This window comes from Carcharodon carcharias, chromosome 11 (assembly GCF_017639515.1).
Source record: "Carcharodon carcharias isolate sCarCar2 chromosome 11, sCarCar2.pri, whole genome shotgun sequence".
Taxonomy (NCBI): Eukaryota; Metazoa; Chordata; class Chondrichthyes; order Lamniformes; family Lamnidae; genus Carcharodon; species Carcharodon carcharias.
Window position 1 is genome coordinate 37,495,240 of NC_054477.1, and position 18,329 is coordinate 37,513,568.

Sequence of the window (18,329 nt, forward strand, 5' to 3'; positions counted from 1 at the left end):
CTGGATAAGATGTTGCTGCATAAGGAATGGACTGCTTCAATATCTGGGGAGTTGCGAATGGTGCTGAACGTTGTGCAATCATCTGTGATTATCCCCACTTCCAATCTAATGATGAAAGGAAGGTCATTGATGAAGCAGCTGAAGATGATTGAGCCTAGGACACTACTGTGAGGAACTCCTGCAGTGATGTCCTGGAATTGAGATGATTGACTTCCAACAATCACAACTATCTTTCTTCATGCTAGGTATGACTTCAACCAGTGGAGAGTTTTCCCCCTGATTCCTGCTGACTTCAGTCTTGCTAGGGCTCCTTGATATCACACTCGGTCAGAAGCTGCCTTGATGTCAAGGGAAGTCACCCTCACCTCACCTCTTGAGTTCAGCTCTTTTGTCTATGTTTGGACCAAGGCTGTAATGAAGTCAACAGCTGAATGGCCTTAGTGGAACCCAAACTGAGCGTCAGTGAGCTAGCTATTGCTGAATAAGTACTGCTTGATTGCACTGTCATGACTCTTTCCATCACTTTGCTGATCAGGAGTAAGTCGATGGTGTTGTAATTGTCTGGCCTTTTAAGTACAGGACGTACCTGGGCAATTTTCCACATTGCCGGGCAGGTACCAGAGTTGTAGCTCTACTGGAGCAGCATGGCTAGGGGCGTGGCTAGTTCTGGAGCACAAATCTTCATTACTTTTGCCAGAATGTTGTCAGTCCCATAGCCTTTGCAGTGTCCAGTGCCTTCAGCCATTTCTTGATATCACGTTGAGTGATTCAACTTGGCTGAAGACTGCAATCTATATTGCTGGTTACTCAAGAGCAGGTCGAGATAGATCATCCACTCGGCACTTCTGGCCTAAGATGGCTGCAAATGCTTCAGCCTTGCTTTTGCACTGATGGGCTGGGCTCTCCCATCATTGAGGATGGGAATGTTTGTGGAGCCCCCTCCTCCAGTTAATTGTTTAATTGTCCAGCACCATTCACGACTGTATGTGGCAGAAATACAAAGCTTAGATCTGAATGTTGGTTGTGGGATCATTTAGCTATGTATATTGCATGCTGCTTACACTGGTTCGCATGCAGTGTCCTATGTTTTAGCTTCACCAAGTTGACACCTCATTTTTAACTATGCCTGTTGCTTCTCCTGGCATGCCTTCCTATACCATTCTTTGAACCAGGTTCGATCCCTGGCTTGATGGCAATGGTAGAGTAGGGGGCATGCTGAACCATGAACTTACAGATTGTGGTGGAATACAATTCTGCTGCTGCTATTAGCCCACAGCACCTCATCAGTGCCCAGTTCTGAGTTGCTTGTTCTGTTTGAAATCTATCTGATTTAGGACGGTGGTAGTCCCACACAGTGTGATGGAGGGCATCCTCTGTATGACGGTGACACTTCATCTTCACTAGAACTGTACATTGGCCACTACTACCAATACTGTCATGGACAGATGCATCTGCGACAGGTAGATTTGTGAGAAGGAGATCAAGTTGGTTTTTCCCTCTTGATGGTTCCTTCACCACCTGCTGCAGACCCAGTCCACCAGCTATGTCCTTTAGGATTCGGCCAGCTAGGTCAGTGGTGATGCTCCTTAGCCACTCTTGGTAATGGACATTGAAGACCTCCACCAAACTCTCATTCTTCGCCCTTGCCAACCTCAGTGCATCCTTCGAGCAGTGTCTCACTAGAAGAGCATTGATTCATATGCTGTAGGGGACGGTAGGTGGTAACCAGCAGGCGGTGACCTTACCGATGTTTGATTGATGCCATGAGACTTCATGGGGTTCAGAGTTGATGTTGAGGATCTCCCAACCATATACAATTCTGCCACCATTTGGGACATTGTCAATAAGGTATGATTCCCTGAATATGTGTGTCGGGCTGTTGCTTGGCTACTCTGCGGGACAGCTCTCCTTTGGCATAAGCCCCCAGATGTTCATAAATTTGCAGGGTTGTCAGTGCCTGGTCTATATTGAGTAGTCTGTCCAGTTAGCTGCATTGCAATTTGATACAACCGATTGGCTTGCTAGGCCATTTGTGAGTCTCATGTAGGCCAGAACAGACTTGTGTTTCCCTAAAGGGGCATTCTGAACCAGATGAGTTTTTACAACAATGATTTAGGCTAGGCTAGCTATTAATTCCAGAGTTATTAATTGAATTTAAATTCCACTTGCTGCAATGGGATTTAAACCCAAGTGCCCAGAGTATTAGCCTAGGCCTCTGGATCATTAGTCCAGTGATGTTACCACTGCACCACTCTCTCTCCCCACTCACCTTTGATAATCTAATCTATACCTGCTTGATGATTCTTGGAATTGCAGATTAAACTTCTGTCCAATTCAACCTATATCTGTATTATACAATTCTTAACTAAAACTACAACCAATAGTAATAGTTTATAAGCAATGTGACATCAAAAATTCTATAAATAATATATTGAGTGCATGCTGCTAAATTGATGCAGACTTTAAAATTATCGCCGAAGCTTTGGAACACATTACCATAACTAGTGAGCCATACTGATCATCAGCATTTCCAGCTGCAGGTCTTTAGAATTGATAGATGGTATTGGTATAAAGCTGCAGCTTTGTGGTTTTATTCCAAGATTCAGTTTTTGCCTTCTTTTAACTCTAAGTAGTATTCTTACAGTAGGAATGACAATGAAAATACACACATATCTAAGTATATATGGCAGGTTATGTGTACTGTAATTGAATGCCCAATTGCAAGCCAGTGAATAGAACAAGCAGTAAGATCAGTCAGGCTAATTTTATGATTATTATAAAAGCAAAATACTGCAAATACTGGAATCTGAAGTAAAAGCTGAAAATGCTAGAAATACTTAGCACATCAGGCAGCATCAGTGGCGAGAGAAACAGATACACACTAGAGGTTGTTGACCATTCATTAGAACTGAGAAATGTTAGAGATGGAATAGATTTTTAACAAGTGAGGAGGCGGTGGAGGGTGCAAAATGAACAAAAGGGCAGGGCTGTCGTAGAATGAAAAGCACGAGAGAGATTAAATGACAAAAAGATTTATGGCCAAAAGAAATGATATTGGGACAATCAAAGAATTAAAAAATGAATCTAGAAGAGGTGTGAGTGGTAAAATCATGAACATCTGCTGTCTGGAAAAAAAAACAGAAAAATAAGAAGAGAAACAAGAGTGAGAAACAAAGCATACCAGCAAAGAAAAAGGAAACAAAATGGGGACAGAGGTTACGGTCTAAATTCATTGCAATCAGTATCAAGGATGCAAGGTTGTATAGTGCCCAATCAAAAGGTGAGGTGCTGTTTCTCAAACTTGTGTTGAACTTCATTTGAATACTGCAGGAGGGCAAGGACAGAAAGGTCAGATTGGGAGCACAGTGAAAAATTAAAATGACAGCTAATTGGAAGCTTGGGGTCAAGATTACAGACTGAATGGGGCTGTGTGTCCTGCAACGTGGTCACCTAATGTGCTTTTGTTTTCCCTGTGTAGAGAGCAATGAATATCATATACTAAATGGAAAGAAGAACAAGTAAATCGCAGTTTCAACTCAAAGTAGTGTTTGGGGCTTTGGATGGTGAGAAGGGAGGTGTTGCAAAGGAAGGCACATTTTTCAAAGAAGGGGCAGGAAGAGGAGGGGAAGAAGGGCTCTCATCAGGAGGTCAAATATGTACAGGGTCTTCAGGAATTTATCCTCCTAATTCAACCACTGCAAGGAACAGTCTGTGCAACATTTTACTAAGGAGGCGCTAACTGAAATTTGCAGGTCGACCGGCAGCCTCTAAGCAAGATGAGGATGGCACTGTCAATGCTTGGGAAGGTGACGGTGGCATTGGATGTTTTTGTGTCGAGCTCCTTCCAGACTGGAGCAGGTGATATTTCCAACATTGTCTTTCACTGTTGACTAAGGAAGCACTGAGACCCTGAATGCAAAGAGAACAGAATATGTTTCATTCTCTCTTTCCAGAGAAAAACAGGCAGATTGAGCATGTGGCATTGCCAGGATAGGAAGCTTCCTTGTGGTGCAGGTTGCCATTGACTGTACACACATTGCTTTACTAGTGCCATAAGTAAATTCAGAGGTATACATCAATTGTAAGGGATTCCACTCAATCAGTGTTTTGCTGGTGTGTGCCATTCTCAGCATGTCATGCAGGTTAATGCCCAGTATCATGACAGCAGTCATGATGTCATTATTCAGCAGCAATTTCCTGTTCCACTAGCATTGGGCCACTATGAGAAATCAGAGGGTGGCTACTTGGTGACAAGGGCTGTCCTTTGCGTATCTAGCTCATGATTCTGGAGCGTACCCATGCCCATGTGTTATTTTTTATTTATTCTTTCACAGGATTTGGGAATCACTGGCAAGGCCAGCATTTATCACCCATCTTTAATTGCCCTTGAGAAGGCAGTGTTGAGCTACCCCCTTGAACTGCTGTAGCCCATGTGGTGTAGCTGTTAGGAAGGGTGTTCCATGACTTTCACCGAGCAGCAGTGAAGGTCCGATGATGTAGTTCCAGGTCAGGATGGTGTGACTTGGAGGGTAGCATACAGGTGGTTGTGTTCTATCCATCTGCTGCCCTTCTCCTTACAGTAGTAGAGGTCATGGGTTTGGAAGGCGCTGTCGAATGAACCTTGATTAGTTTCTGCAGTGCATCTTGTAAATGGTACACACTGCCGCCACTCTGTGTTTATGGCAGAGGGTGTGAATGTTTAGGGTCTTGGATGGGGTGCCAATCAATTGGGATGCTTTGTCCTGGATGGTGTCAAGCTTCTTGAGATTTGTTGGAGCTGCACTCATCCAGTAAAGTGGAAAGTATTCCATCACACTCCTCACTTGCATTTTGTAGATGGTAGACAGGCTTTGGAGAGTTAGGAGATGAGTTACTCATTGCAGAATTCTGATCTGCTCTTGTAGCCACAGTATTATATGGCTGGTTCAGTTCAGTTTCTGGTCAATGGTAACCCCCAGGTTGTTGATAGCGGAGGTTTCAGTGATGGTAATGCCATTGAATGTCAAGGGAAGGTGGTTTGATTCGCTCTTGTTGGAGACGGTCATTGTCTGGCACTTGTGTGATACGGATGATGCTGAACACTGTGCATTCACCAACAAACATCCCCACTTCAACCCTTATGATGGAGGAAAGTTCATTGATGGAGCAGCCGAAGAGGGTTGGGCCTAGGACACAACCTTGATAACTCCTGCAGCGATGTCTTGGAACTCAGATGGTTCACAAACTATCTCAGTTCCACAGCTATCTTCCTTTGTGCTTATATTAGACAATTTATTTTCTTCTTTATTCTTCCATGGGATGTGGGTGTTGCTGGCAAGGCCAGCATTTGTTGCCCACCCCTAACTGCCCTTGAACTGACTGGCTTGCTACCATTTCAGAGGGCAGTTAAGAGTCAGCCACCTTGCTGTGGGTCTGGGGTCACATGTAGGCCAGACCAGGTAAGGACAGCAGATTTCCTTCCCTAAAGAACATTCGTGAACCAGGTGGGTTTTTACAACTTTTGGCAACAGCTACATGGTCACTATTACTGAGACTAGCTTTCAATTCCAGATTTCATTAATTGAATTTTTATCTTTTTGTGGAAGATTTCAGTTTGGTAACACATACTAGAGTAAATTTCTTATGCCAAATTCCATCAGTTGCCATGGTGGAATTTGAACCCATGTTTCCTGGGCATGAGCCTGATCCTGTGGATTATTTATCTACTGACATTACCACTATGCCACCATCTCACTGCAACCTATGAGTTGTGGCTGCGGCTTGCAGCAGTGTTAACTACATACATTTCAGGTCAAGCAATATGTCGTGATTAGCAGGTGAGTGATTGGTGTGGTGAGTTGAGCAATCTCTGACCCTAATGGGGCAGGATATGACTATTGAAGATGTATTTACTGACCTTGATCACTTTTTGTGACACTATACTCAGGTTCTGGAAGTTCCATTTCTGACCACTGGCATGACCACTTCTCGCTGCTTTCTGTACTTATTCATTGACTTCCTGGCATACTTTTATTTCTTTGCATGTTTTTATCTTCTTGTGGAGGATTTCAGTTTGGCAGCACAGACTAGAGTCAATTTCTAATGTTAGCTACTTAGAGTGAATTGAGTGGCTGATATCAGAAAATAGTCAGAAGATATGCCATAGAGGAAATACAATGAGCTTGGCATCCCAATACATTCTGTTGACAGTAGATCAGCAACAGCTCAATCCACTTCTGATGGGAATTTCATGTTCATTCTAATTTGGAACCATCAATGCATCCCTGAGGCAGACACTCCTTTGAGAAGATCATTTTATGTGTTGCTATTATAGTTTGGTATTATATTCACGAAAGTGGAGACAATCTAATCAGTCTAGCATTTATTTATTTATGATGTGAAACGTTAGACGCATATGCCTCCAAACTCAACTAGACTCCAGTTTCAGCGAGTGTCTCTTTATATCTGCTCAAATAAAACCCCAATGAATGCCTTCTGTCTGCATATAATTAAATACAGTTGATATACCTCGTAGTCTCCCAACCTTGGACAGCCCGCTTCTACCTTCTCCCCAAAATCCACAAACAGAACTGTCCTGGCTGACCGATTGTGTCAGCCTGTTCCTGCCCCACAGAACTCATTTCTTGCTACCTTGACTCCGTTCTCTCTCCCCTTGTCCAGTCTCTTCCCACCTACATCCACGATTCCTCTGATGCCCTACATCATATCAACAATTTCCAGTTCCCTGGCCCCAACCGCCTCATCTTCACCATGGACATCTAATCTCTCTACACCTCCATCTGCCACCAGGATGGTCTGAGGGCTCTCCGCTTCTTCCTCAAACAGAGGCCTGAACAATCCCCATCCACCACTACTCTCCTCCATCTAGCTGAACTTGTTCTCTCACTTGACAATTTCTCCTTAAACTCATCTCACTTCCTCCAAATAAAAGGTGTGGCTATGGGTACCCGCATGGGCGCCAGTTATGCCTGTCTATTTATGGGCTATGTGGAACATTCCTTGTTCCAGTCCTACTCAGGCCCCCTCCCACAACTCCTTCTCTGGTACATCGATGATTGCTTCGGTGCCGCTTCATGTTCTCGTCTGGACCTGGAAAAGTTTTATTAATTTTGCTTCCAAATTCTACGATTCCATCATTTTAACAATCCATCACTGACACTTCCCTTCCCTTCCTTGACTTCTCTGTCTCAATTTCTGGTGATAGACTGTCCACCAATATTCATTACCAGTCTACCAACTCCCACAGCTTCCTTGACTACAACTCCTCACACCCCGCTTCCTGTAAGGACTACGTCCCATTTTCTCAATTCCTTTGCCTCCGTCGCATCTGTTCTGATGATGCCACTTTCCAAAACAGTTCTTCTGACATGTCTTCCTTCTTCCTTAACCGAGGTTTTCCACCCACGATGGTTGACAGGGCCCTCAACCGTGTCCGGCCCATCTCCCACACATCCACCTTCACACCTTCCTCTCCCTCCCAGAACCATGATAGGGTCCCCCTTGTCCTCACTTATCATCCCACCAGCCCCGCATTCAAAGGATCATCCTCCACCATTTCCGCCAACTACAGCATGATGCCACCACCAAACACATCTTCCCTTCACCCCCTCTGGCAGCATTCCGCAGGGACCGTTCCCTCTGGTCCACTCCTCCATCACCCCCTACACCTCAACCGCCTCCCATGGCACCTTCCCATGCAACTGCAGAAGGTGCAATACCTGCCCGTTTACTTCCCCCCTCCTCACCGTCCAAGGGCCCAAACACTCCTTTCAAGTGAAGCAGCACTTCACTTGCACTTCCCTCAATTTAGTCTACTGCATTCGCTGCTTCCAATGCGGTGTCCTCTACATTGGAGAGACCAAACGCAGACTGGGTGACTGCTTTGCAGAATACCTGTCTGTCTGCAAGCTAGACCCAGACCTCCCTGTCGCTTGCCATTTCAACACATCACCCTGCTCTCATGCCCACATGTCCGTCCTTGGCCTGCTGCAATGTTCCAGTGAAGCTCAATGCAAACTGCAGGAACTGCAACTCATCTTCCAACTAGGCACTTTATGGCCTGCTGGACTTAACATTGAGTTCAACAACTTCAGCTCATGAACTGTCCCCTCTATCCCCATCCTCTTTCCAATCCGACTTTTTCCAATAATTTATATATTTTTTAAATATATTTTTCTTTTCCCACCTATTTCCATTATTTTTAAGTGTATTTCCATCCATTGTTTCATCTCCACCTTTTAGCCTATTTCGATCCCTTCCCCCCACCCCACCCCCACTAGGGCTATCTGTTACTTGCTCGGCCTGCTTTCTACCCTTAATGTCCCCATTAGCACATTCCTAAGCTAATATCACCACCATCAACACCCCTTTGTCCTTTTATTTATGACATCTTTGGCAATCTCTCCTTTGCCTCCACCTATCACTGGCCCTCTACCCAGCTCTACCTGTCCCAGCCCCCCCTTCAACCAGCTTATATTTCACCTCATTCCCTCAGTTCGGATGAAGAGTCATATGGACTCGAAACGTTAACTTTGTTCCTCTCCGCAGATGTTGTCAGACCTGCTGAGTTTTTCCAGCTACTTTTATTTTTGTTTCAGATTTCCAGCATCCGCAGTATTTTGCTCTTATCTTACGGTTGATATACAATTGACAATGTTACCTTTGTTGCATATAGATTCTTTAATCTTGGAGATTCTGTCAAGGATTTTGTTGCTATTTAGGGTCAGCTATGCAAACAATATAACTTCATACTGGGCACATAGGTTTTCCATTAGGTGTTTCTCCATCCCATGGGGATGACATAAGGATGACAAAAATGTGGAAGCAGCTAGATTGAGACATTGGGCTGAATTTTCCCTGACCTGTGATGGCGGACATTGAGGTTGGGCGAGGGGATGGTGTGTGGGAAATTGTGCTGAACGGTCCCCTCTTGACACATTCTTGCTGCCGGGTGTTTTCCCAGAGAAACAGATTGATTGCCTGCTCAACTGAAGTGGGCGGCCAATTTGTATATTCAAGGCCACTTTGGTGGGGGGGGGTTTAGTGGGTTCTCCAGCAGCAGAGTGGCCCTCCACTGCTTGTGGAAGATGCTAATTCCATGGAGCTGGCCTCCCTGTGATAGTCCGGGAACTATCAATACCAGAGACACCATTTCATGGAGAAGACTTTGGGCATGCTAATAAATGGCAGCAACCATGACAGTGTCCATTACTGTTGGAGGCATCATGAGTCCGCCCACCATTCTTAATAGGATAATAAGCATGGAGGCAACCAATTAGGAGGCCGCGTCTGGGATAATAGCTTCCGCATTCTGGCTTCCAACTAGTGTGGTCTCGGGACCTCCCTTTGTGCCCAACGTCAGGGTTGCTAAAATCCTGACCATTGTAGAAGACATTTGTTCTGTACAAGCAGATATTCACCACAGTTTATAGATCAAGAAGGTCTGTCTTACTTTGATTTTCTAAATGAAGACAGTTTAAAAGGCTGTGCTTTGCTTTGGAGGCTTTTGAGGAGCATATCAATTGCTAAATATCTGCAGCCCACTTCCATTAGATGAACAGCATTGTCCAGAAGAGTCAAAGTTACCACTGCCATTAGTTTATTTGCAGTTGCATCCATCTATGGTAGTATTATATGACTTTACTAGATGGGTGAAACAGCAGCTTCCCACTGCAACAAGAAGTTGACTGATTCAACAAACTGCACTGTTCATAGCTTCCCAGTGGAACCAGAGAATTGTATTGTTCTAAAACTGCAAAGAGCAATTGATAGAACAATTTATCACTCAAAGCCTCACATGACAAACCACTCCATTTTATGAACATAAAAGTCTTTCATTCTGTTGATCTGCAGCTAGTGGGTGATGCCAGACACTTTATACTGTTTTTGAATGCCTGATATTCAGGAATCTGTCATTACACTTCCATCACGCAACAATCCACTGTATCAGCCCACATGACCCAATGTATCAGGGTGGTTGGTTGGTGATCAGGGCAGTCATGGCACAATTAAGACTTCCACAGACAGAGGGTGAAAGCACTTGTGTTGATATTAGCCCCATTATAAGAAATTTCATGGAACTGATTATTAGTGCTTTGAAGCCTGGATAAACCTGGGAGCCAGAGAAGAGGGTGAATGAAACTTTCGGTCAGTTGCTTTAAATGCATAACAATTGTCATATTAACTAAGGTTGCTTAACCCCTACCTGTTCACCCGACCCCACAAACCACTCACTTTCAAAGAGTATTGTCTGTTTACCTCAACAACCTGTATTTATTACAGTGCCTTAACATTAAAGAATGTTCCAAAGTTCTTCACTGAAAAGTAAAAAATAGGATGTTGAGCAAAAGAATGAGGGATGCCTAAAATCTTGGTCAGAAGGGAGTTTTAAAGAGGATGTTAAAGAAGGAGAGGGAAGTATAGAGGTGGAAAGGTTTACAAAGGGAATTCCAGAGTGTGGCTCTGAACAAGATGAGGCATTAAAAACCAGGGTTGTATTTGTCCTCTCAGATGGCTGTAAAGGATTCCCTGGCACTATATGAAGAAGAACTGGGAAATTCTCCGCAATGTATTGATCACTATTTATCCCTTCATCAACATCATTATCTCATTGTTGTTTGTGGAACCTCAATGTGCACTAATTGGCTTTGGCATATTGGGCTGAATTTTTAGCTCGGTGGGTGGGCGTGTGCCCGACCTGACTGAGCGTAAAATGACGTGCGATGAGGTTGGGCGAGTGTCCCGGCATCATCGCACACTCATGCGATATTTCGGTTGGCGGGTGTGCACCGGAGTCGGCAGCAGGCCTACTGACAATTAAAAGGACTTTTAAGGCCATTAAAAAGATAATTAAAATAAATTTTTCGTTGCCCGTCCAGCCTTACAGTTGGCGGGTAGGCGAAAAGGCCAAATGGCCTTTGCATTTTTTTGGAAACCTCATCCACAGGCAAGATTTAACAAATAAAAATAAAATTAAAAATTTTAAATTTAACTAAAAACATGTCCCTGCACATGTGACAGTGTCACATGAAGGGACATGTTTTATAACATTTTCATTTTTTATTTGGAAAACTGTTCATCTCCCTGAGGCAGCTCTGCGCCTTGGGGATTTTCAAGTGTGCACTCACTCACGTATATGCCTAAAGTGCATGCTCACACTCCTCTCGCACCCCCCCCCCCACCCCCCACTCTGGTCACACACACACGCAGCGCTGAGCGCTGCTGCGCACGTTTCATGCTGGTCAGGCCTTAATTGGCCGCCAGTGTGAAATCGCAGTCCGGCCGCACTTTGGGATATGCTAAAGTTGTGAAAGGTGCCATGTAAATGCAAGTTCTTTCTTGTGCACCCTCCTGATGCTCTAAATGAGTGTCTGTGCCGACAGAAAAGATTTCTGTGGTGATGCCTGACTTTAACATCCTCCAACACAGCCTCTTCTATGTCTTAATTCTTTCCAACATAACATCAAAATATATATATTCTCTGTGACAAATCCATGGGCAGAATTTTCCCGTTGGTGTGCCGATGTGTAAAATGACGCGCGGTGACGTGGGGCGAGCGTGCGTCCCAATGTCACTGCGCGCCATCACGATATTTCGGTGGGCGGCCGCACGATGATCTCCGATGCGGGCCCGCCATTAATTAACAGGCCACTTAAGGTCCTTGAGGCACCAATTGACGGCGATTTTTCAAGGCCCTTGTGATCATTAGGTTGTCGCACAGGTGCAACGGGCAGGCGGGTAGAACACATTTGTATAAACCTCATCCACAAGTGGGATAAGAGGGATCAGTGAGTTTGTGAATGTTATCAGTCAGATATTTAATTTGGAAAGTTACTGATGCTTGCCTGTGTGAGCAGAAATGCTTCAAAACTCATACCAGCTGCTTGGACAGGACCCACAACCTTCAGGTCAGGACTCTACAGTGAAGATCCTTTTGGGGCCTGCAGGTTTCAGGAAGCCTTTCCTTAGCCTGGGAATGGAAGTTACGCTCTCCACTGGAGGCGCCTCCTCTGAGGAGGAAGGGAGGGCCAGAAGTGGAAGGAGGCCAGGAGTGCACATTCAGCCCCCAGGGGAGGCACCTTTGGGAGGAGAGGCACAGGCATAAGGGGCGCAGGGCCAACAGGAAGTCCAAGGCGGAAGGGGCCACAGAAGACGCCACTATCCTGCTGCCAGGGTATACAGGCGGCAAAGCAGCTACCTCAATATGTCTGAGATGCAATGCTGAAGGAGGCTCCGTCTCTCAAGGGAGACAGTCAACTCCATCTGTCAGATGATAGGCCCTGAGATCTCTGCTAACCCCATGCCAGTGGCTCCAAAGGTCACATCTGCCCTCAACGTCTATGCCTCTGGCTCTTTCCAGGGCTCGGTGGGTGATCTTTGCGGTGTCTCCCAATCAGCTGTCCATACTTGTATCAAGCAGGTAGCAGACACTCTGTTCAGGCGCGCATTGACTTTCATCCACTACCGCACAGACGAGGCCAGCCAGGCAGAGCAATCCTGAGGCTTTGCAGCAATTGCTGTTTTCTCCCGCATCCAGGGTGCAATAGACTGTACACATGTGGCCATCAAGGCGCCAGCAGGTGAGCCCAGTGCCTTCATCACAGGAAGGGCTTCCACTCCGTGAACGTGCAGATAGTGTGTGATCACAGGATGCTGATTCTACAAGTGTGTGCAAGGTACCCAGGCAGCTCCCACAACGCCTACATCCTCAGACACTTCCAGGTGCCGGGGCTCTTCAGTGCTCCAGCCCAGCTTGATGGATGGCTGCTGGGTGACAAGTGCTAACTCCTCAGAAGGTGGCTCAAGACACCTCTCCGCCATCTAAGAATAGAAGCTGAGCAGTGATACAATAGGAGCCAAGGCTCCACAAGGGCTGTGGTGGAGAGAACCATCAGTTTTTTCAAGATGCGCTTCTGATGCCTGGACCATTCAGGGGGTGCTCTCCAGTACCCCCAGATCGTGTGTCGCTGATAGCGGTTGCATGTTGCACTATCCACAACCTTGCGCTGGAAAGGGGCGACGCAGTGGACTCATCATGTAGACACACTTGCTGTGACTGCACACGATGAGTTCAGCAGTGAGTCCGAAGATGAGCACATGCACGGAAATGCTGAGGGGGTAGATGCTGACCCGGGCATACTCCAGGGAGGTAAGGACACCCGGGAGGCTTTAATCCAATGAACTTTCAGCTGGAACACCGCATATGGACCTCCAACAAAAGCCTATGCTGCAGGCTCCATACTCGATACCTGAGTGCTACATCTGCCTGGATAGGAACATTAACTGAGGGTCAAGTCAGTAAAGCTCAGTGTGACATAACGCATTCATAAGCTCATGGATAACCATCCACCTGCAGAGGAAAAGAGGCACCCTTAGCCATGGTCACATGTCTAAACTCAATGATAAAACAAAATATTCTTAAGGAAACAAAATGACAAAGGTGTTAAACAACACACCAACTAATCATGACCTCATTGCGGGGCAACACAAAAGCACCAATGAGAAACCCGTGGTGTGCCTAAGGTGCCTTAAATTTACACTTTTGGATGCTACATCTAGGTGCTTCCCCCCTCGCTGGCACTGGCATCTGAGACAGCCTGCTCTCCATGCTGTCCTATTGGCCTTGATGACCTCTGGCTCATGGAGCCTGTGCTGGCCGCGCCTGGGAGGGAGCAGCCAGTTCCACAGCTGGCATGTCCCTGTCATCGCAGCCTCATCGGATGCAACGGTCACTGGCAGAGGGGTGGAGGAGCTGCTGCGCTAATCTGGAGCGCCTGGAGAGGAGCCCACAGAGATGACAGGCAGCTGCTGCACCGACGTGAGGTCGCTTCAGATCTCTCTCCTCACCGTAGATGGATGGGCACTGAGCTGGGAAACTTGGTGCCCAGACCATCTCCCACACTGCCACTGACCAGCTGAGGTCAATGCCCAATGTGAGGGCTTGCTGGTCTGCGCTAATCCCCAGGACGCCCTGATTGGTCTCCTGGAGGAGCCTCTTCACGAGAGTCACCACTCTCTCCATGGAGGAAGCATGGTGCTCGGCCATGAGGCTCATAGCATTGGCAGTGGTCTACGTGGACTCCTCCACCATAGAGTCCAAGCCAAGCATAAGCCTCATGTACCTCCGGCAGATCTTCCCATACACCTTGCTGCATTTTCAGTGTTTGCTGCCTCATGGACGACTCCAGAGACACATCATCAGCCACCGACTGAGCGTGTGCCTGGTCCCTTGCAGTCCTCTGACTGCTGGCACCATGGGCACCCTCTGTCTCTGCCAGCTCCTCCAGCGACTGCGAAGTGCCCTCACTGCTGTCCCCGGGACACTAGCCAATGATCTAATTCCCACCGAGGTGCTAGTATCTGCGCTGGTGCCTGCCTGGCAGAGATGATGTGACGCTGGTGAGTCAGAGACTTCAAGACCCTCAGGTGTGAGAGGGGGCCCTGTGCCTCCTGCTCCTGGCCCTGATCCGTTGATGCTGAAAGGAAGATCAAGGACATTTGATTAGGTAATGTGGAGACAATGTCAATGTACATCCCTGTCCCCTGGATCATTATGCGCTCATCCTTCCATAAGCAATGGTCAAGCCGTATTGCAAACTTCAATCACTGAACATTCAGCAATGTAATGGCTGCTGGGACACTAATGGTGACCTCACTGCTGGGCTCATATACCTACCCGTGGCACCCCAACCTCACCAACACTGGTGGACCTGGATTCATGGCGCCTTTCCAGCTCGAGGGCCTCCTGCTTGAAATTGGAAATGATGGCCAACTGGGCCGGCCCTCCGCCAGTCCTCAACTGCTTGGCGGCATTAGGAGCATTCTTCTGAAAAGGAGGAAAGAGCATTGATTAGTGCAACTTGTACCTGGAATCTCTTCGCTGCCAACCCATCTCAACCAGAGTGGAATATTGCAGGGCCCCAGTGTCTCCTCACCCCGCAGCTGCTGCACACTCAAACCAGGCCTGTCCCCCCACCCCCACCTTGGCCAGATACTGCCTACATCACGTTTGGCACCACACGGTCTAACTTTGCAGAGCAAGGAGGCGCAAGCACGTGGAACGCAAAATGCAGCAGGTGGATCGGTGTCCCCCCACATGGAAGCTCCCCTCCCAGCATGTCAGCACCCTGACTTTGACATGTTCTGTTGTTCCAGCACTGCGCCTAGGCACAGATCCTCCAAGTTGCCCCCAAAACAGTAATGTGGCTGTCACTGTACCACATGCTGCAGGTGCAGAACCCATCTCATCACCACCCTCCCAGGCTGACCTAGGCAAGGGCAATATCTGCTGGCTCGCCCATGAATGCCGTCAATGATTCAATACAGTAACTACACTCAGAGTTGGCTGGGGTGAGGTGGGGGGGGGTGGGGGGTGCATACAATGGGAAAGTCTATCTGCTGGGTTAAGTAACCAATGCCAACATGGTGCTCACCCTTCCAGAGTGTAAAAGGTAATTGAAACGCTTGTGACACTGGATCCAGGTGCGCTGCAGCACTTTGCGGGAGCTCACCTCCTCCCAGGCACGTTTGGTAATGTGGGGCGTTGGGGGGGGGGGGGGGCCGGTGGTGGGGGCCTCCTCCCCTCCCTGAGAATGTGGACCTCCCTCTGTGCTGCCACCTCCTCGGAGGGCAGCAAGGTAATTGTCTGAGAAACGAGGGGCACAGTGCACCCCTGCCCTACCTTCCTGCCTGGTCTGCTCACCAGCAACGCTCTGGGGAGCCATTCTGCTGGTCATGTTTGACAGCCTTTGCAAGGCTGCAGGAGCTCTTTTAAACAGGTCACCAGGTCGCCATTGGACCCGGCGATCATAGCAGTCCCACTACTGCCCGCCTGCTCCCATTGTCCTTGGGAGCCGCATTTCATGGCGTTTCATTTTAAAATGGTGGTGCAGATGTAATCACGGGCGGCAATAGGATCCGTGCCTGCTCCCGCATGGCCTGCCCGACAGGCAGAAAATTCTGGCCAAAGAGAAGGCACAGACGAATGGTGGATTCTTAGAGCACATCATAGGTCTATAGATAGATAGATAATTAGTGTATTGAAAATGCAAGGCATAGGAAATCTCTATGGGAGATGATACGGGTAAAGAAGAGACAAATTAGCCATGAAGAAATCCTTAATTTATCATTATAGTGAATGTTGAATCATTTATTTTAGCAAGCTGTTAATATTTTATTCTGGTACAAATGAAATAAATGCAGTTTTATTTTAATGATGAAAAATAGAGGCCCTGAAATCCACAGCAGGAACGTGTTGCCTTAACTGCCAGGAGTCACCTTCCTTAAACCCCTAATGTTCACCTAACCAGGGTCAGTGCCTTAGCATTTAACCCACCCCATTTCCCCTATGAAAAACGAAGTACAGATGCCTTCTTTGGTGCCCATTGAAAATTTAATGATTTAAGTTTTTTAAAGAAACATTTGTTTAGAAGTGTTCAGAGATCCAAGTCACAATCACCGGGTGGCCCCCACGTCTGTAACTGTCTCAGCTCATCTGCTCTCAGCAAGTGCAGTTGCACCAACCATCCCAGGATATGCAAACTCTGCCTTTTAGCCACGTGTGATTTAAATCTGAACACTTTTGTTTTGAAGGCATCGAAAATTTAATTATGTTGTTTTATGATATTTCATGCGACATTATTGAAATGTTATAGACTCTGGAGGCATGTTTCATCTGTTTAATACTTCTTATCTGCAGAGTACAACATTAGTGTATATTTATTTCTGAATATCATACCTGGGGTTAAATTGCTAATGGAAAATACAAAAAAATGGTCTTTTATCTTGCAGTTATATGCATCTTGGAGAAATAAGAAAACATGAGAATATTAGTGTAGTTTGTTGCAAGCATGTTAGACTTCACAGTTCCTTCACTGTCACTGGGCCAAAATCCTGGAACTCCCTTCCTAACAGCACTATGGGTGTACCTATACCAGATGGACTGCAGTGCTTCAATCAGGCAGCTCACCCCCACCGTCTGAAGGGCAATTATGGATGGGAAATAAATTCTAGCCTAGCCAGTGACATTCACATCCCACGAACAAATATTTAAAAAAGCTGATATTTCTACAGTATTTCACATGAAGAAACTTTAAGAACTAGTGTTAATTAGGATTGCTTAAAAACATGAGGATCATTTCCTTTTCATTCCGAAAATGAATTGCAACTATTATGGTAAAGTTTACCCAGTCGGATAGTCGATTATAAAATATTTTTATGCTTTTCTTTCTTTAAGAGACAAAACTTTGACATGGCATGAACGATGGCTCAGCTGTACTACAAAAGAAGTGACAATGCACCGTACAGAGACCGAATTTCTCTTCGAATTGTAAGAGCAGAATCTGAACTCTCTCCTGCAGAGAAGGCTTACCTGAGCGCTGTTGAGAAAGGTGATTACGCAAGTGTCAAACAAGCTCTTGAAGAAGCTGAGATTTATTTTAAAATCAACATTAATTGTATTGACCCTCTGGGGCGGACTGCACTTCTCATAGGCATTGAGAATGAGAACTTGGAAATCATTGAACTTCTCCTGAGTTTCAATGTGTACGTAGGAGATGCGCTTCTCCATGCCATCCGGAAAGAAGTTGTTGGAGCTGTTGAACTACTATTAAATCATAAGAAGCCTAGTGGGGAAAAACAAGTAAGTTGTATAAAAAATGAAAAGTACAGCATGTTTAGCATACCTGAATTGAATCTTAATGGTCCAACATTTGGCCAACAATATATTATTTTTAATCGAGAGATTCCTCATTATAAAATACAGTTAAGATGTTAAGAATTTTGAATCTGCAATGGAGAATTCTTTACCTAATTTATAATATCACATGATGCAATGGGTTGAACAGATAATGGAGCAATGTGAGATATGATTCAACAAATAGACAAATGGAGCAGTTAACCAGGCAAAGGAAAAATAAACGTTTGATAACTACATTCAAGATATATTTTGAAGGACATTAAAATTTTAATAAATAATTAACAAATTTTTAATTAGTTATTTTAATAGGCTATTACTTTGGACCAGCACTAAAATTAAAATTAATCTAAGTCTGTATTCATGGTTGCAGTGTATTTGGAGAATATAAAAATGCAAAGGGCAGACAAGCAATTTGGGTAGAATTCATTGATGGTTACAGAGGTAAACTTATATATAGCTGGCCATCAAAGATTGCTTTTTTTCACTTATATCTGTGAAATGAAACTGATAAATGCCTTCAGACTAATCGTTTTGCACATTTAACATCTTAGGAAGTTAGAAATTGGTCAACAACAACAAAAAAAGTTGCATCGAGTTTGCCACTTACCAACCTGATAGTCTGCATGATACAACA

At 45.8% G+C, this 18,329-nt stretch overlaps 1 protein-coding gene across 1 annotated transcript in view; it reads left to right on the plus strand.

Moving 5' to 3' along the window:
- Positions 1–17,260: 17,260 nt before the first annotated feature.
- The window catches only part of LOC121283867 (short transient receptor potential channel 4-like), a 57,907-nt gene continuing 56,838 nt past the window's right edge, over positions 17,261–18,329 (plus strand). The window contains exon 1 of the mRNA XM_041198668.1: positions 17,261–17,638. Coding sequence (XP_041054602.1) covers positions 17,261–17,638 — 378 coding nt within the window. The remainder of the gene's footprint in view (positions 17,639–18,329) is intronic.